Source organism: Nasonia vitripennis (assembly GCF_009193385.2).
Source record: "Nasonia vitripennis strain AsymCx chromosome 2 unlocalized genomic scaffold, Nvit_psr_1.1 chr2_random0002, whole genome shotgun sequence".
In the NCBI taxonomy this organism is placed as follows: domain Eukaryota; kingdom Metazoa; phylum Arthropoda; class Insecta; order Hymenoptera; family Pteromalidae; genus Nasonia; species Nasonia vitripennis.
Genome location: NW_022279608.1, coordinates 1,535,522 through 1,556,468, shown reverse-complemented (window position 1 = coordinate 1,556,468; position 20,947 = coordinate 1,535,522). Strand labels below are relative to the sequence as shown.

At 32.4% G+C, this 20,947-nt stretch overlaps 2 protein-coding genes across 18 annotated transcripts in view; both read right to left on the bottom strand.

The window, feature by feature from the left end:
* The window catches only part of LOC100680429 (protein unc-79 homolog), a 2,400,004-nt gene that overhangs the window by 1,516,905 nt on the left and 862,152 nt on the right, over nucleotides 1-20,947 (bottom strand). The gene's annotated exons all lie outside the window — the stretch shown is intronic.
* Nucleotides 18,043-20,926, bottom strand: LOC116416252. Of its 2 annotated transcripts, none has more exons than XM_031923961.2 (2): nucleotides 20,682-20,926; nucleotides 18,043-20,587 (listed from the first exon to the last, which is right to left on the bottom strand). In XM_031923961.2, the coding sequence occupies exons 1-2, from the start codon at nucleotides 20,784-20,786 to the stop codon at nucleotides 18,086-18,088; spliced, it is 2,607 nt and encodes an 868-aa protein (XP_031779821.1). In that variant the 5' UTR covers nucleotides 20,787-20,926; the 3' UTR covers nucleotides 18,043-18,085. The 2 variants fall into 2 exon arrangements, with proteins under 2 accessions (XP_031779821.1, XP_031779822.1); XM_031923962.2 differs by having other exon boundaries at nucleotides 18,043-20,606; nucleotides 20,682-20,870.

Below are 20,947 nucleotides of genomic sequence, written 5' to 3'. Positions count from 1 at the left end.
AAAAATAACTATATAATTCGAGCTCAACGATATTTTCGCTGATCCCGATAAAAGAGATTTTACGAGAAAAAGAAAATACTCAAATTACAATGATAGCTGGCATTGACAAATAGATCAACTACAGTCGCACTAGACGACTCGCGCATCAGATCGTCGAGAATCAAAGTATCGGTCGTTCAGGATCTTCACTGTAGTCTTCCGGCTTTAGCAATACCTCGTGAAATTCAATACTACCACGAGCAAATTTCTTATAAGCAGGCTGCCATTCTGTATAGTAGAGTAATATACGGTCAAATTGTGTATCGCTCATCTGTGCGATGTATCTGAATAATCTTTATAATTGCCAGAGTTCAGTCTTAAATGAGAGCTGTTTTTCCTTGCATGAGTTGAGTTGAATGCTGATGTTTCTTATGCGACATGTTGTTTATCATGCACATAAGGATTGTGCACTTAATGATTGTGCACAGAAATTAATGACTTAAATTTTATGCACAATACATTTTTAATTGTGCACACTATATTAAGTTGAATTAAAAAACTAAAATATAATTATTATGCACATAATATCAACACTAAACTGTCAATATATTATATTGTACACAAAGGATCGTGCACAATGTAAATTATTCGAGTCAAGTATTGTGCACAAAGTACAAACCAATTTATTATGCATATAACTTTAATTAGATATTGTAAGTTCGTATATTGTACACAAAAGATTGTGCACAGAGCCAATAATTGAAGTAAACAATTCTGTTCAAGATCTTTGTGCACACTTTTCTATTTAGCATATTTGTTGTGCACAATAAAATCATCGTGCACAACAGTTTTTTTGATTGTGCACAAAATATATTTTATTGTGCACAAAACATATTTTATTGTGCACAAAATATATTTTATTGTGCACAAAACATATTCTATTGTGCACAAAATATATTTTATTATAGTAATTATTACAAACATTCATAGAGGGCGCTACTTACACGTTTCGCATTGCGTATTATTATAAAACTTTTCTTAAGGATGAAGATCATACACTTATATAGTTAATTTAAGAGCGTGTCAGGCAGACAAAATTTAGTTTAGAATGTAATCAGAACATTTATTTAAAATAGTATTATAGGTAGTAACCTAGTCAATTGAGAAGACATTTAAATTTTATTTATTTACGAGATAAGCCTACTAATAAAAGAAATGATAACCTATAATAAGTTGTGGTCGGCCCCATTTAAAGGTGTGAAAATTCGCGCGACGGAAAAACTTTGAACTTTATGCTCGATTCCCATTTAGCGATTTAGCTCTGTGTGTGTAAAGTGGCATCATTTGCATTTTTTCTGCACATTTTGGCGAATACCTGTTTTTTTTAATTTTCATTTATTTATGTGCGCTACGCTTATAGGTTCTAAATATTTTTTCTATAAGCTTTCAATTTATTCTTAATATTTTTTTAGCTTATTAGTTTTATAAAATTAATTATTAAAGACAGAAAGGTACTATGCAAATTTGAATACTTATTACTTTTATATCTGGCTTTCATATTATATAATTGAATTACCTATACATCACTATTTAAAGGTAGGTATTCAATTCATTCAATATTAATTAATTTAATAAATATTCTTAATTCTTAATATTCTTCTTAATATTATGGATTGTATTTACAATGTGTAAATGTGTGATATAACGTATCACAAGTTGGGTTAAAAAAGTTTTTTATAATACACGCACGATTTCTTCAGTGTTTTTGTATATTAAAAGAATTTAATTATATTTTCGTCATACGATACTTTGTTCATTCTCGCGTCAATTGAGGAAATGAAACGCGGGAAATACAATACCTTCGGAATCGTACAATTTATCTATATACGCATAATACGTCTTTTTTATACGTATATAATAACTATATCGTATGTATCTAAAATCTCACATTGATTTGTAAGTACAGAGTTGAATCAAAATTTGTGATAATATATGAATGCATATATTCTGTTTACCTATCGTTATATTTTATACAAGTTGTATTGTATAAGTATGTTTTTAAAGTTATATGTATTATTTGTACATAAATAAGAATACCATTTAAAAGAATTCATTCAAGTTTCACGATCCTAAAATTATCTTTTTTATGAATCAGAAAAAAAAATTAATTCATAAATTATTATTTTAAAATCATTCGCCTATAATATACCTATGTCTATCTCTGATGTCTATATATGTAATAAAAGCCCGCGTGCGCACAGTAAGTACACGGAATCACCGCCAGGTGGCGACTTACGCAATACATCGTACCAAGGAAATCATCCACTAGTAAATCATCGCCTCAGACTGTATATAGCCAGCTGGTTTTAATTTATGTCAGGACATTGTCTAAGTTAATTAAACCATTATTATATTTAAATATGTATTTTGAACATTTATTAGCGAACGAACTGTGGTATGTAATAACCGAGGATATCCTTCCCCTGGTATCGAAGTTTTTTGCGTAGTTACTGTACCTTGGCAGAAGACCGCCAAAAGCATAATTAGGGAAGAGAACGACTGTTGATCAAAAGGTTTCGTTTCCTAGGTATACGTTTTAAGCTTCTCCCACAACAGTTCCTGTTCTCGTTTCGATTACCACTGTTTAATTTATTCCTAACTACGGCAAACGACCTCAAATCGAATGAGCCCTTTTATGGATCTCTAAGCGATTTTTGCGTATTCATGAGCTTGGATCCATCTGATCTGTTTCAATGTATATGACGACGAATAATATACACATGTACATGTTATATATTTTATCTATATATGTATTTATTAACAGTATTTCGATACGTTTAAGTATTACTATATAAAAATGGATGTCGGTGAATATGACCATTGCGAAAACATTGTGAGCTTAACATACCTAGATTTACTTGTGTTACAAAAACCATAATGGGGCAGGATAAACAGGTCAATATCATACATCATTGGCCAATTTTATCAAATGAAATGAGAAGAATGAATACTTTTAAGGTAAGTGAATGGTTTATATTTGCATATTTATTAAATTGTATATTTACTTTATTACTTCAAAAATTTCTTAACAATACTAAAATATCTTAAAAAATAATTTCTTTTAACAAACATGAAATATATTTCTCTTACGTATGCGAGTAAGGAGAAAAATTCGACATTTAAAACACACTCATAAACAAATGTAATAGTATTCGGTACCAAATGATAAAGAATTCTATGTATATTTATAATTTAAGATCTAAAAATAAATTCGAGGTTAAGCAAAGTAGAACATTTCAAACAATCAGCGTGGCTCTGATACGCTCTCAATGCCTCGGGGAATTAAATAGTAAAAATAAACGAAAAGTATCCATTGTTCAAAATGATCGTATACTTTATTCACTGATAAAAAAATTATTATACAATATTAGGAAAAGTCGTAGACGTAAAAAAATTATAGTAAACATAGATTCTCAACTGAATATTCATACGCATTTAAAAACAGCGGAAAATCTTGAACTTCTCTTATTTCTTTACAAAAAACAATGATTTTTAAAATTTAAAAACTTTCTTCTCAATATACACGGATAGAAATAGTATGGTAAATTTTACCATACTATTTGGCAAACCTATCACAGACCTGCCAAAAACTCAAAAATTATCATACTGTCTTGTAAATTTTAAAACCTAAAACTGTAAAATTTATTATAAAGTTTGGCAAGTTTTTGACTTTTGGCAGCTTTGTGATCAGTTTACCGACCAGTATCGTAAAATTTTCTATATTATTTCGTTCATTGTATATGATTACCTTATTGTTTTATCATACGACTATCATCTGTGGTAATAGATGTGGTAATCAGTTACAGCTGTTACGTGCAATCGTTCATTATCTCTATCTTTCTCTATTCGAGCTGGCAGAAAGCGCGCGTGGCAGCGGAACCGCCGCAGGCCAAACATTCAAGACTTGGTTAAGACACGTTCACGTGAATCTATAGAGACCCTAGCGCCGACGCCCAACTATCCCCACTATACCGGCCCCTCTCTCGCGTACAGTCGCCATCGAGTCTTCACGAGAGAAATTTCTCCCGCCTGCATACGTAGATCTCGAAATTGTTACGCGAATGATATTACATTATCAAGACAGCCTCTCGCCCAGGAAGAAGAGGCAGCGAGAGAGAGAGAGAGAGAGAGAGAGAGAGAGAGAGAGAGAGAGAGAGAGAGAGAGAGAGAGATAGAAAAAAACTGTTTCCGACGATCCTTGGGCTTGTGGTGCAAAAGTTTTACTGGATTGCCAACATTTTTTTGCGGCGAGCAAGCCAGCAAGCAGCGGCTTTGTGTGGTTGTATTTTCTCTGGGGAGGATCATCACTACTTCCACGGTAAATTTTAAGTTGTTTTTGAAGTGTTATAATAGTGCGCATGCATAAATAATGTTTGATGTCTTGCCGGGAAAGTGGGCACTACGTGACAGTTGAAATCAATCATAAATCGTTATTTCTAGTACAGTTGCAATTATAGAATTTTTTTTTTTTTTGCATTTTACGTAGAGTAAAAACAGTGCGCGATTATAAATAAAGTTCAATCTCTTGCCGCGAAAGAAAACACGATGCGTCAGTTAAATTAAATAAGTGTTCGTTGTTTCTAGAAAAGTCGCGATAATCAAATTTTTTGTAAATTTAAAAACGGGTGAATCAAATTAATTTGTTTATCAAAGCTAGAAGATGCATTCTTTCAAAATAAGTTTTAATAAGTTTATCTGTATCGGTACAAGTCTTTGGAAAAAGCTAAAAATTGTATGACGTTTGATTTTCATAGTTCGAAGTTTATTGCATAATCAGATGATTTCTTTTTTTTCGATTATTTTACGACTACGATTTTTTACAACATGGCCGAGCCTTTGCGAAGGTCCAAAGCGTGCTCGAGCATATTCCCTACATTGTGAAAAATATTTTGTTTAAACACAAGCATCGCCAGACGACAAGTCGTCAACATGCTTATACGCGCCGCACCTATAGTCGGTCGACAGATTCTCAGAATTCGTCGTTCGTTCTCTCTCTCTCTCTCTCTCTCTCTCTCTCTCTCTCTCTCTCTCTCTCTCTCTCTCTCGCTCGAGCTGTCAGAAAGCGCGCGTCAGCGGCGCCGATGCCGCCGACTTATTCCTCAGTTTCTAGAGACACGTTTGCACGCATCCATACAGACCCTAGCGCCGACGTAGAAATATCCCCACCATACCGGCCTCTCTCTCTCGCGCACAGTCGCCATTTAGTCCTCACGAGAGACACTGGTCTCGCACGTGTTTATACTTAGATCTCGAAATGTTTACGCGAGTGATATTACATTATCACTACAGCCCCTTGCCCAGGAGGGAGAGGGAGAGAGAGGGAAAAACGGCTGCCAATTCATTGGCACATAGCCTGCTTCAAACTATGTTATTGTTCCTATAACTAATTATGAAAGGTTAATAATATCTCTTTACGATATCATTATTCGCTTTTTCACTTATATTGTACAACGATGTCTCTAAATTTCCAGCGTGGTGTAGTAGATATGCAAGACATTATTTTATAGTGTAGAAGATACGAAGCTCTGGCTTAATCTGTATTTTTATGTATCAGTATAGATGAATAGAAAATTCGCCGTAAAATAACGTATATGCGAAACCAAAATGCTTATTTTTCCCGATTTTGTTATAAAAAAAAAAATTAAAAAACTTACCTTGGTAGATTAAAATCCATTAAATACAAGCTGAGATCTAAGCGATGCAGTTTTCAGGTATACAGAGTATACAGGGTGGGAACAAAAATTTTGAATTTTAATATCTTTAAAACTATCTGGTCTCATAAACAGCTTATAGAAAGTTATGAAGATGCTGTATAATGCTAACTAAATGCTTAGTTTAAACTTGATTATTGGCCTTTCTACTTCAGATGTCGCGCCCCATATAAAAATGACTTTTTCAGTTTTTGATGATTTTCTCAGGATCTGCTTCGTGCTATGACTTAAACTTAATATTCTGTAGAATTCTTATAATTTTCAACCATCTTATAATATTTCTGGGTTGTAATTGTATATTAAAATAATGTTTTATATATTTGTACAATACATTTGATTGGAGGAAGCTACGTGCCAATGAATTGGCAGCGGTTTTTTAACGAAGCACTACGTTCGATTCAAATTAAAAATACTACTAAACTCGATTAATGTTTATTACTACCTCAAAATAATTTTTATAATAAATAAGGTAAAATCTCCAGTACTTGTACAGATATTTAGAGAAAATCTGAAGATCATTGATTTCGTATGGATAAATTGCATAATATCAAAACCTTTTAACACCAATGTTTAGCCGACACAATTAGCTTTAAATTTAAAAAACTGAACCTTCAACAATTAGTCTTTATATTAAAAATAAATTTTAATGTTTTGCATAGAAAGACCGTATAGTTGGACATCATTTGACATGATTGGACCAGTACTTGGACGCGATTTTAACCCAGTAGTTGGAAATTGTAATTAAATATGTCCGACTACTGGTTTAGGGAAATCGTGTGTTCGGTAAAGTTGGAAAATAGTGAACAAATTTTCTGTTATGGGTCTGAAGTTCAAATTTTAAGTCATCCTTATGAATTGATTTTTGTTAAAAAGTAATCAAAATCATTAGTTTATTATTAGTAATGATGTTTACAATGCTGATACACAATAGTTTTTGATGTAATGTTTTTAAATTTATCACAATAGCAAATACTTAAGTGTCCAAATATACGTCTAAATTTTCATTTTGTCCAAATACTGGACATTTTACGTTATTGTGTGAAGAAGGAAAAAAATAATTGTTTTCATTTTAAAATCGTAATGCGTGTCAAGTTAATATTTTACTACAGTTACTTCTACAATAATTTTGAATAAAACGATTTATTACAATCTATTGCCAATTCATATTTGCTACACGAAAAAAATTCTATACAGATATTTACTACAAACAAATACTCCACACGCATTTTCGGTTATTTTACTACACCGCAAAACTCTTACACAATCGTATACCTTATTGTTATCCATTGTTGCAACAATAGATTATACGATTGTGTAGACTTTTGCGTGTAGTAAAATAATCAAAAATGCGTGTAGGGTATTTGTGTGCAGAAAATATTTGTGTAGAGTTTATTCGTGTAGCAAATATGTGTGTAGAGTTATTTTATGTAGGGTGTAGGGTTATTTTTGTGTACAGTTTGTTCAGCGTCTAGATACAGTATGTTTATGATTTATTTTAGATATGTTACTTAAGAAGGTCCCATAGTTATTTAAAAATTTTAATTTCACGCTAAAAAATTGCAAACGAAGAAACGACTAATTTAATTACGAAAAAAATAGGAGCAATATGTCCGCGAGAAAACCTTGAAACATGCGATTTTTTATATTTTTCAAGGTTTTCTTGGCAATATATTGTTATAATAACTTGAAACTTTGTTAAATGATAGATAATTACATAACGGAGGGCAACTTCGTCTGCTATTTTGTAGCGCGAAATTTAAATTTTTAATTGACTGTGAGCCCCCCTATATTATCTGAAATAAACTTTACTATTCGCACCTCCTAGTACCGTATAAGGGTGCTGAAACGAACCTATTAAGTTATACTTGGTCACGACATATTCCTTCGCAATTCTGATCTTCGAATAAAAAATATCAAAAATTTGTAAATCTTTCACTCTAGGAAAAGTATGACACAGAAATATAAGTTCATTCCATTTTACTATTGCCTATGCTATACTTTTAATTGGTTTTATTTTAAAGTATGGTTTGTTTACGGTATAACAGCAGTACCGAGCTCAACTGCTAGGTGTGCCACTTTTGGAATGAAAAGTTTTTTCCAAACTGAAATAAAACTTTTATATTTAAAGATTTTGATTTATTTTGCATTAGATAATCGTTTATTTATTGACATTTATTTATGCAATGCGGTGAATGAAGTTGATTATTTCAAACATCTTTTTATTATACTTTGCTTATATTTTCTTAAAGAGATGTCGGAGCCACACTAATTGTTTTAAATTTACTAATAAGTACCTTAATTCATTAGGTAATTAATAATAAATATGGACATTTGTTTATTGCCGTTATTGTTTTTGATTATTATACCGTAAACAAACCATACTTTAAAATAAAACCAATTAAAAGTATAGCATAGGCAATAGTAAAATGGAATAATTTGTAGTGGGGGGTGGTGGTGGGGGGGAGTCTTGCCAAAATGACTATATAATATAGGAAGATATAATACTACGAACCCAGAAAACATCGCATGCTGAGCAATATCAGCGCAACCGTTGCTCGGCGCGTTTGCCGTCATATTGCCGTCATTTTGCGGTCAGCTTTTGTCAGGCGCACTGTAAGCAGGCAAATTGTCAGCACGCGTGCCGACAAATTGCGGGACATGTTGAAGTGACAATTTGCCTGCAATTTTTCAGTACACTGCGCTGTTTGTTTGCAATGCAACTTATCAAAAACAGCGATGATGTTGCAATACATTTTGTTGTTCAGAAATTAAGTAATTTTTTTAATACAATATCCCGTTTCGGAGCAATAGGATGCAAAGCAGACGCCATCATATTTGGAGATGTGTCTTCTGCAGCAGTCTACGTTTACTCTAGCACCGCGCAGTAGTACAAATTGGAGCAGCAGTAGAAGTTTAAATAAACATATTTACAAGAGTTATAAAACGAAAACTATGTGTGTAGTGCAGTTATTAACTCTAGTGCAGTAGTTCTCATGAGTTTTGTGCAGTTCGGAGTCTTCAAAAACATAACCATGAGTATGTATACTTTGACCTAACCTCACAATCAATCTCAGTCATATTTAATCAAAATTAAAACAGAGATTGATTGTTAGGACATTGCATTTGAATTATTCTATAAAATTGTTTACTTCAAGTAATTTGTTTATTTAGCAGGGTCAGTACAAAGTTGTAGCAGTAATTGAACATCGGCCAACAAAGCCATGAACATGCGGTGGGAAGAGGCTGACCATAGGAAGCAGCTTTTTGGAAAAAATAAAATGTATGGTGCAGCAGACAAATATCTTGGTCTTCAAGAAAATGTTGGCTTACATTCCTGCAATCATGTAAAAACTTCCTCTTTGGGTATCGTGTTTTCTAGAGGGAAATCAATTAAACTACGTTGGATCACCTTCATGTAGTCACTGGAAAAGCAGAAGTTATCATCGAGGGTAGCAACAGCATAGAAGGCCTGTCCAGGCGGCTGTACAGGAAAGCCCAGCCTTATCAGCTGCGAGTGAAAAGCTGACAGTTCATCAGTCTCCAGCAACATCAACTGGACGACTCTTAACATTTCCTTTTTATTTGCCATAGATTCCCATCGTATAAATTTACAGTTTTTGTTTACAATATATTTGTAGTTGCAGGTTCACAAACGGAGAGCAGATTTAAGAAGCTGACCATCCATCGCACTTTCCAATAACATCATCTTGGAGGACTCTCAACTGGATTGCTATCTAGCAGGTATGTGTTGAACAAAATTTGTTAAGTCAAGTTTGCTGAGACAAATAGCTTTGTAATATATAGCCAGACGCGCATACCAGTTTGCGGGTGTGTCTTTACAGGTAAAGTATGACACAGAGTAGAGTTAAATGAAATCTGCTACGGTAGATAGTTTTGTAATAGGTTTTATAATAACTGTAAAAGTTTAGAGACCTCAATCTAAAAAAGAAAATTAATTTCACTAGTCAAGAACCTTTTAGAATTCATACACTGACAAGATTTTTCAATTCTTTTTTGGATAGAGGTCAGTAAAATTGTACAGTTGTTATAAAAAGTATTGCAAAACCAGCTACCGTAGCAGATTTTATTTAACTTCACCCTGTGACACTGTTTACCTGAACAGCCAGAGGCGCATTACCAGTTTGCGCGTCTGGCTGTTCAGGTAAACAGTGTCACAGGGTTAAGTTAAATAAAATCTGCTACGGTAGATAGTTTTGTAATAGGTTTTATAATAACTGTAAAATTTTAGAGACCTCAATCTAAAAAAGAAAATTAATTTCACTAGTCAAGAACCTTTCAGAATGCATACATTGACATGCTTTTTCAATTCTTTTTCGATTTAAATTAAAATTAATAATAAGAAATTAAATGATGCTATTATTTTTTACTGTTTTTTGAATTATTGAATCATGCAATAACTTTGTCTTTTACTTTATAAATTCTTTTCTTATATTGTTAGCCTTTCTTATAATCATAAACTGAATAAACTTTATATTTTTTAGGTGTATTAACAAAATCATCGCACGGACGGAGGTTCATCAGAAGGTTGAAGAGCTTCGGTGCCTTTTAAGGGTTCAAGGGATGAGCCTCACAGGGAAGGGCGAGGTCGGGGCCCTTTCCAACCACCCGCCAAAAAAAAAAATTAATATAATTTCTTTGATTTATTTCAGGATTTCCTTTTGCAATCCATCCGCAGCCCACTTTCGTACTAGTTAATCTATACATCAGGTAAATGTTTATTGAATATATTAATTATATATTATAATAACAATTTTAATATTATATTTATTCATTATTTGTTTTACAGGTTTGCTGTTTACTACTTCAATAACCTGATGTCCATTGGCAAATAATTTTATACTTGTTGTATTTAAAAAAAATGTTTTAATGTTATAATAAAATTAAAAAATAAATAAATTTGTAGATTTTTGAATTTGCGCGCCTTTATTTGTAGATTTGTAGGTTAGGAACGCTCGCCGAATGCGCATCCGCGCTGTCAAAATGACCGCAATATGCCTGCAATATGACGGCGTGCACGCCGGCATTTTGCGCGGCGTACAGCGCCGCGATCCGTGCGCTCGGCAATTTGACCGCAACTTGACGTCAAAAAGCCGGGGTAGTTTGCCCGCTCGTGCGCGGCGTGCGCGACGTCATGTTGCCTTCAAATTGCTTGCATTTTGCCTTGCGATGTTTTCTAGGAATGAAGGCGCGCATCGCGCGCTCCTTATTGTATTATATATCTCTGTCTAATAACCCTGATAGGAAATTCACCATAAGTTTTTGACGGAACACTAAATTCTGCCCATATTTTTTTATAAGCATATAATCTGTTACCATATTCTGTAATAGTTTTATAATAAATATTTTAATATTGTTATAAATATATTGTCTCCGGGTCCAAAGTCGTCGTTGGTAAGGTGCGAGAAGTGAATTTGAAGAAAAGTACAGTTAATCCGAAGACTGGAGTGACTATTTTAGGTTCCCTCAATATTATGACTGTTCTTTATGTTTTGAAGGGGTGAGGATTCCGAATTTCTTGGTTATCAAGCCCGTCGTTGGTCCAGTTTTTTGTTATAAACAAATTACAGATTTGCAATCAACAAAATATCACTATTTGCAATTAAAAAAAAATTGTATTACATTCTTTAGGTAATTCTTAATTGAAAGTGTTCTTACACATTTTTTCGTGAAATCTATAACATTTGAGTAAAAAATCCATGTTTATTCTGATTCACTGCAGTCATTAAAGATGAAAACTTTCTGATTTTTTACTCAAATTGTATGCATGTTACAAAAAAAATGTTTGCATTTGCTCTAATTCGAAAACTAAAAGGTTTAGAGAACTCATTTTTGACCTTAACTGAAATACTTTTGATTTCGACTCCAACACCCATGATACTTATTTAGTCGTATAGCATAAGTTATTTACATCAGTGTTGGAATCGAAATTAAAAGTATATGAGTTAACGTCAATTCAGCGTTGTATTTTGTTTGATTTACACAAAAGACATCTATATGCAAAATATGAGCTCTCAAGATCTGTCAGTTTTTGAGTGAGAGCACATGCAAAAATGGAAAAACAGGCATCGGCCTCAAAATCTCTCACAACTGTTAAAAGTCAAAATTCTAATTAATGCATTGACAAAAAAGGCAACATATTTACCGCTTTCTTCATGTAAAAATACATTGGAAACCACATACTCATACAATTGAAAATACAATGTGCTAGAGTAGTAGTTTCTGCGTAACTGCCTATAAGCAAAATTTGACACGCCAAATTAAATGATTCACATAAGCCTCGATGTGAAAATATGAACGAAAACAGTTAAATCAAAATCATCTAGGTTCCATATTTCTAGGTACCATAACGAAACTGTGTCCAATTTTAGTTTTCTAGCCTTTTTACAATTCAAAGGGCATTGTAATGATAGACTTAAACGCACTGACTCGGATACTGAAGTTTTCTTCAAATTCACTTTTTAAACCTCACCGAGGGTGATTCGGCACAGAGATAAAATTTTTATTCTATTAATTGCACTTCTCATTGACACTAAAAAAAAATAATTAACATACACACACTTAAATTATTACTACTTCAAATAGGGTTATAGGTTGCCACTTTTCAATATGCATGTTTTAATACTATACTCTTGGTAATGATTATTATACGAAGGTTTCTTACTAGTAGTATTACATATATTCTTTCTGAATCTGCCATTGAGATTGTCATGATATTTAATCTTATTTCATTTTAAACACCTGAAATATTTTCTACCAGGGTTATGGCTGTTATGAGGGTTATGTATTTAAAGCGCGGTTCTGATCTCGTTACCCACGCAACGAACCAGCAACCAATCAGAATCACGTATTAAATGCTTCACAACAGAGCCCATCTTTTTTTAGAGAGTATTACAAAATTTGAACAAACAATGAGTTACGACACGAGGTGATATCATCGATAAAACAGATGGTAACGCGATCAGTTTTACTTCCGTTTTCTTACAATATATTTAAATAGAAAAAAAAAACATTTTTTTTTAACGCACGCGCGACTTCTGGGTTTTTTTAAAACCATTAAGCAGAGCTATACTGATCCATTCACAATTGAGAATGCCCGCAATAAATACTAACCCTTTTTTTCCTTTTAATAAACAAAAATACGCTGCAGCCGTGTCAGAAACTAACTAAATTTGTCCAGCTTTTAATGATTTTTGTCTTTAAAAAAGTGATGACTGGATCTTTTGAAGCCGTTAATAAAGCGATTTGATTGGTTAAGAAACAATATCCGGTCTGAATGTAGTTAAGATTTTTAACTTCTAACCCCAAAAAATGTTGCTCGCGAAGCGAGAAAATTGCTGATGATAACACGCTTATTAACAGTCCTTTAATAGCTCAGCGTTTAACATAGACGCATTTGGCCCATATTTTATTAGGCCGAAATTAGGTTATAAATTTATTAATTATAGAAGTTCTGAACCTACTGCGCTAGTCAAAATCGGTGCATTTTTTACTTTTTATTTGTTCTCAAAATATGCAATGTTGATGAAGCTGTATGGGTAAACCAACAACAAATAACAATTTTTCGTGTAAAGAAAATCTCCCAAAAAAACTTTTTTCAAAAGTGAAAACCTTGGCCAGAAAAAGATCTATAAAACTAGTGAAATTTCTAAATATAAAAATGTCAATGTTTTTTTTTCTATACGCATTAAAATATATTTCTTTGGGAAAACTAATTTTAACTTTAATTTTATCTTAATTCTTATATAAAAAAAAACATTTACTTGACATTTTTATATTTAGAGATTTCACTACTTTTATTAGTCTTTTACTTGCCAAGGTTTTCACTTTTGAAAAAAGTTTGTTTGCGAGATTTCACATCTTTTACAAAGCATATTCTCCTTGCTATTGCACTTCATGAAATCTTGATCTATTCGATAGACCACAAGCTACTGTTGCTTCAGACATTGATCGCATCGCGTATATAATCGTATTCTATGTGTGTGTATGTTGTGTGTGTGTGTAAATATATATATTGTTTATGAACATGAAACTACCACAATGGAAGATATGATCCACAGAATTCAAACCGCTTGTGAAAACATCCCAAGAGCTGTATTACTCAGAACAGTAGAACATTTTCAGCAGCGAATTGAATTGTGTATCCAACAAAATGGTGGTGTCTTTGAGCACCTGCGTTGAATTTTGAGCAAAAGTGAGAGGCAAGGGGACTCACTCTAATTAAGCACCCCGAAAAGTGAGAGGCAAGTGGACTCACTCTAATCAAGCACCCTGAAAAGTGAGAGGCAAGGGGACTCACTCTAATCAAGCACCCCGAAAAGTGAGAGGCAAGGGGACTCACTCTAATCAAGCACCCCAAAGAGAACACAATCCTATTACGTCCACGTCGTTGTTCCTGGGTAACGCTAAAGTTAGGATATAAATATGGACTTCACATAACATTTGATATTGCATTTTTGCACTTTTGACCTTACAAAATGGCTTTAAAGTCAGCAAAGCATAATCACATTTTAAGTCAATTATTCTCTTATTGTTTATTACAATAATAAAATGATAATTCTACGAAAAAATTGAAAGGAAAACTTAAAAAATCTTAGGCTGATACTTCTTATTTGACCTTGAATTGACCTTCTCAAGGTCACTAAGGCAAACTTAAAATGTCATTTCCGAAGTAATTTTTTCCGCTGCTCCGTATTCCGAGGTCAAAAATAGGGGTTCCCGTTAAAAAAATACAACGACCTTCAAATGACCTTGAAAATCGAGTTCAAGGTCAAAGGTGTTGGTGTAATTAGATGGCCCCTTTTGCTCCCTTCAACTTATGTTAAGGTCATTTTTCGTTAAAATTTTATGTTGCCTTCCCACCTACGTATGGGTCTGCCCAAAAGTCGCCTTACCTTTGATTTTAATGTTAATATTAGCCGACGCGTACAAATTGTGCAACTCGTGGTTGTGTAGTTTCCTCGGTCTCCTCGTCTTTCTTTGGTCCGTATATATTTCGCAGTACCTTATTTTCGAATACTCTGAAGCGGTTTTCCTCTACCTTAGTAAGAGCCCATGTTTCGCACCCGTATAAAACTACTGGCAGTATTATAGTTTTATAGATCCTTACTTTGATGAAGTGCTAAGATACTCCCAGTCCGGACACCTCACTCCACTACCTCCACTACACAGATAAAAAGAATCATTTCAGCCAAATACCCTATTTCTTAGTACTTAATGCTCGGAGTTAAATACTATTTTTGAGATGCAATTGCAATTTTCAATGTGCCACAATATGTACAAATGTAAATAAATGTAGCACTAATATAACCCTATACTTTAAATGCAGCCGTACAATTTGTAAAATTAAAAGATTGTCATGTAAAAAAAATAGTTTAAGAGACCCATTTGAAGAAAAAGCAATTTTTGATTATTATTTACTCAATCAGAAGGGCTTGATTTATGTTAGTAAACTTAATATTAACATTTGGAAGTTGTATTCGAGTGAATTACTAATGTTGTCATCTCTATATTGCAATACTTACAATACTCTATGACACGGTGACTTGTATCAAATACATATTCATTAACTGTTAAGTCGGCGACTTTATGCCAAAGAATTCTTTTTATCTGTGTACCTATTCCCCCTCCCGGCATAGAAGTGCTATGATACTGCCTCCTATCCCACTATACGTATGGAACAATAATATCTGCTGTGAGTGGGTGCCTATCACCACGAAGCGCGTCCTCAATCTGCAAATAGAGGAACGGCCTCTGGAGAAAAGGTTAGCTGCGAATAAATTGAGTAAGCAACCGTGGACAGCCGATAGGCCCAGTCGTGAGTGTGATGAGCTCACACTGGCTAACGTACTAGAAACAATACGCAAGCACCACCACTCGTACATTCTCTATATATCTCCACTACAAAACACCACAAACTGGGCCAAAAATCGCGGCCCTATAAGGTAGTTGGTCAAATTCTCGATAACGTAAGAAGATGATCGACTTATTACGCATTTTAATGATTAATGTTTTCAAAATAAGTAACAAATAATGTTTGTAGTATATTATTAGGGTCTTTTTAAATAAAATTTAAAAAAAATGAATGAAAACGATCTAATATTTAATTAGTAAATGGAATTTGAAAAAAATATCGCGATGTAGCAATTGTCGATAGTGATGTTAAGGTTGGGAGCAATTGTCGATAGCTGTCAGATCCAATTGTCGATAGTCGAAAATCATTAATGTTGAGCATTATTATTTCACACACAACCAAAATTTGAGTATTATTAGGCCTTAATAACAGGAAAGAAAGTTCAAATTGGGTTTGGATACGAAAAAAAAATTTTAAACTTACAAATTGTTTCTAAAGACGACAGACAGCTCGCATTTGAGATTAGGGAGAGGTTAAGTTTTATGTTACGTTAAAAGACACGTACTTTTACTGTCATAACTACAAAAGGGTGCGTTAAAAGTTGACATAACTACTTTTAAAAGTTGAAGAGAGACTGAGAGAGGCAGTTGGTGAAAAATATGTACGAATTTTGTATACAATTGTTAATTATCGACAATTGATTCCTATAGGCATAACGGAGACGGTATTCTCGATAGTCTAATTAAGACGATTAAAATAAAAATATCACAAATTGTACATAAAATGTTGCTTCATTTGTGTAATATGAAGTTGATTAAGGCTTTAATGTTCCATAAAATATTTATTTTATGGATGAAAACGCAATTTCAATGTTAGCTGTCAGATGCGCTCGTAGATAAGCAGACCTCCACAAATTCATTGGATCTGACTTCGACATATCGTATGGATGATTATTAAAATAATAACGCTATTTTAGCATTTATAAGTAAAGCTATGTTTTCGTTGATGATGTATGAATGTATTTTATGTATTTTTATGAAGCAAATTAATTCAAAACAACTCAAAAACGTATAATTTCTTAAAGTTATCCACAATTGGGTCGCTATCGAGAATTGGGCCAACTACCTTATACTTTGAAATTTGGTTTTCTAACCTCAAGAAAAATTTTGCGAATGCATTTATATTATTATTATTGCACTTATGCCCGTTCTCCTGATATCTGTTTGAAAGCTATTAACCTAATCTTTCTTGACAAAAAAAGATTCATCTTAAAAGATTACTTTATTAGCGAAATATTGCGGGTTGAAATTTATCTCGGTATATTTCTTTTCGCTTAGAGCGTTGCTTCTCTCCCCTGAAATCAGATCCTATCCGGTCACGTGACTTCCGATCATTGATAGCGCGAAAATTTGAATGAAATTAAAACGGAGATGTATCCGTGCAGATATTATTTGAATTTGTAAAAAGCAAATTTTTTTATTTGATGTGCACTACGGACTAGGCCGTTACTAGACCATTACTCTATAAAAGTGGTGAAATCTTCTATAAAAATAACCTTTTCAAAAGGTGAAACGTTGGCGAAAAAAAATTTCTTTATAAAAGTTGTAGTCCGAGAGCTAGGGCGGTTTTCGTAGCCGATGGGGTTCCACGACAACACCAAAGTTTTTCTTATGTATTTTTGCTCGCTGAACACGAATTTCGAGATTGTTCAGCCGGAAAATGCGCAGGATAATTTTGACAGCCGATTTTCCGGGAAAACATGAAAGGGTCCCTGGCGGAAAAATGTGCAGTTTTTTTTAGTTTTTTTTTAGTTTTTTCTTGTTGTATGTTACTATTTTGTGTTCATTATGTGTTTTTTGTTGTATAAAACTGCTATTTTTTGACCGAATTTGGAAAATTGAAACAAAAAAAAACAGTAAAAAGCTAAGAAAAACTAGAAAAAATAGAATACTAACAAAAAACTCAAAAAATAACTGCAATAAACAGATATAAACTATAATAATTAGTGAAAAACAGTACATGCATAATATAATTGTAATATAAAATTAACGTACAATAATGAATTTAAACCTAAAAAAACAGAAAAAAACCATAAAAAACAGATATAAACTATAAGAATTAATTATTTTAAAAAATCAATGAAGTTAGCATGTGTTCTACTTTTAATTAAACATATAATAATAGAAAAAAAAATGAATGAAAAACCAATATTATTGAATATCAACATGCATAAATAGATTTTAATCACAAGAAACGTTAATGAATAAGAATAAACGATTGCTGCACAAAATTTGTATTTAAATTATAAATGTCTGAGTAAAATATAAAATTGATTTTAAAAGCATTCGTTTTCAATATTAATTAGATTTTTTCATTAATGAGAAGGAAAAATGTGGGGAATATATATGATAGAAAAAATTATTGTAAAACATGTAAAAAATAATTTATTAAAATATACACATCATTAATCACCGAGACATCCTCTTTTTATTTTACAAATGTAATTTTTTGCATTTACTGCCATTAAAATACACTGCCCCTTCAAATCTTCTAATTGACATACATCTAGTTTGTTATATTTAATTATACATTCTTTAATGTGACTAATGTGACGTAAATTAAAGATTGGTTTTTTTTTTAATATAATAGGATTAAAAAAAACCACTATTTTATTTTGACTGTCGTCATAAAAAAAACATATTTTCTTTATAATACCTGTATGACCAGTCTTTGTTTCTATAATTGAATCATTAATTTTTAAATTTTGTGCATACGCACTGGTTGTGTAACGAATTCCTTTGTAAATGAGCTTTTTGTAACTGCAACATATACCACTATAACCTAGTTGTTGTTCTTCTTCAGATAGTTCATAACTCGTCCCATTAATTAAAATAGCTTTGTCAACTCTTACATAATATTTCAGACGACTTTCAAAATCTTCAGTAAATTCAACAACTCTATTTCCTATCTCGAAATTTTGGCAAAATGAAGGAATTGATCTGTAGAACATGTATCTTTTTGCTATCTGAACTGGTATATCAGTAGGACTGGTTTTCATCTGTAAAAGTAATCGATTTTCGTTTTCAAAAGCAAATGCATCGTGCACATATAAAGGTCCTAAATTAATTACACTTCTTGTAAGGTGCAGCAATAAATGAATATTGTATGTCATCTGTTCTTTACCAAAATAGCTTTGGAAGTAGACGACAAATTCAACTAATAAATTTTGTGCAACACTTAATTTTTCAGGTATGATAGAATCACTTATTAAAATTTCTATTGCTGCTACGAGTTTTGACAAGTGCGTTAAATACTTGTTTGGAATTATTCCCTGTAAGGATACAAGACTGTAATTAAGTAACCAAGAACGCCATTCCGAGGCTTTCCATGAATTTCTGTTAGTCAAAGATCTACACGTCCTTGTAATTATTTTTGGAGATTTAAATGACAGAAGGCGAGCATCAATGACTGATAAATCATTTGGTGCTCCTACGTAATAAGGTTCATGACATCGGCCTAAAATTAAATTTGTGTATTGTTCTGTCACACCTAGATATACACAATGCATGCTATCCGGAGTCATTCCATCACTTAAATTGAAATACTCCAAATTTAATAATATGGATGGTCCTTTTACTCCATTAACCTCTTGCGTCTCAATCTGTCCAGATTGTGAATTCACTGATCTCGTTAAAATCATATCCTGAACAATTTTATCATGAGTTCGGAGCAGATGTACATTTTCATCTATTGGATATTTCCTAGTTCCTTCGACATTTTCTGTTGGATGGTAACAAAATGTACAACCAAAAATTCCATTAAACTGCTTCATATTTAATAAAGAACATCTGCAAACAGAATCCACACAACAGCATAAGGCTATAAATTTTGATTTTATTGTTTCATCATCCATTTTCCATTCTATTCCTTCTGTTGCGATGACATTTAATTCTGTAATTATAGGCTGCAAAAAAGTATTCAAAACCGGTTTTTCCTCGTTTACCCATAAACCTACTAATATCATATGTTTGTCTCTTATTTTTGGTGGTAACTCATTGATTTTTAGATAAACTGGCCATGCACTCACTTTGCTCGAGTCACTAGTTTGACACCCATCAGTGTTTAGTATATATGAAAAATTCCATTTGTCGTGTAAAACATTTCCAGGTAAAGATAAATATTCATACAAGTCGCCGTCATACACATCTTCAATATTCTTACTGTCTTGTTTTTGTCGAATATACTTATACTGAAGGTGTTTATTGATCATCGGATTATCCAATAGTTGTTTTAGTTGTGATTTTATATTCAGTGTTAAAAAATACGGAGATTTCTTAACATTTTCTATCACATGTTCACAAGAAGGACAAACTATAGTATTTGAAAAATGTGAACGATTTCCAATATAAATTTTACATACTGGACAATAAATATGATAATTAAACCACTTTTTATTTTCAGGAAAGAAATTGAACAATTTGTATTTACTTAAATGTATGACATCTTCGTCAAATAATTTATTAATTAAATTAAAAATATCAAGCATGGCTGTCCAAGTAAGAGAATGACGTACGCCTAGCATAATGCACATTAAAATAATCTCACCATACCTGACGTTTGTTTTTTTCTGCAATTTTTTGTTTAAATACTGATTTTTCTTAAATTGTTTTGTAATTGATTTGTTGTTTACTTCTTCGTAAACTGTATTTTCTTCACAGCTTTCACTTTGTACACTTTCTTCACAAATTTCACTTTGTACACTATTGTTATTTGTAAAAGCATTAATCCAATCTTCGTTATTATTATTTTCCATTTCACTGTAAATAAAACAATTCTCTCCAATATGTGTGAAGTCTTCAGACTGATAATCTAGATTTTGAACAGGCAGAGAAACAGGAGATTGTATATCATGAGGTAATGAATCATGATTTTCTTCCTCACTGATTTCGCTATTCTCAAGTAAACTCTGAAAATAAAACATTGTTCTTTAAGTTTAGAAAATTTTAGTTTACCTACGTTTTATGTTAAATTCGTAAATAAAATGTTTATAGCTTACTTACTTTTAACATTTTATGTTTATACAAGTACTCTGTAGATTTAGGAATTCGTTTTTTGCAAGTTGGATCCATCCAATTTTTATACCCCTTTCCTTTCCTTCTTGACATTTTTAAAGTAAAAAATCGTTTTAATTTTTTTTTATTCAAGTTAAACTTTTGAGCAAAGTGTGTATACAATTTGATTTACCAGCTACACATAACCTAAGAAATATACATATGGTATAGAGAGTACTATTTCATACATAGTGTACACACATCGTAAGCATGTT

Excerpts from the sequence above, each read along its gene's own strand:
- LOC116416252 (XM_031923961.2), bottom strand. The coding sequence starts at position 20,786 with ATGTCAAGAAGGAAAGGAAAGGGGTATAAAAATTGGATGGATCCAACT. Across the intron at positions 20,588-20,681 it reads ATAAACATAAAATGTTAAAA|AGTTTACTTGAGAATAGCGA; the intron begins GTAAGTAAGCTA and ends TTTTATTTTCAG.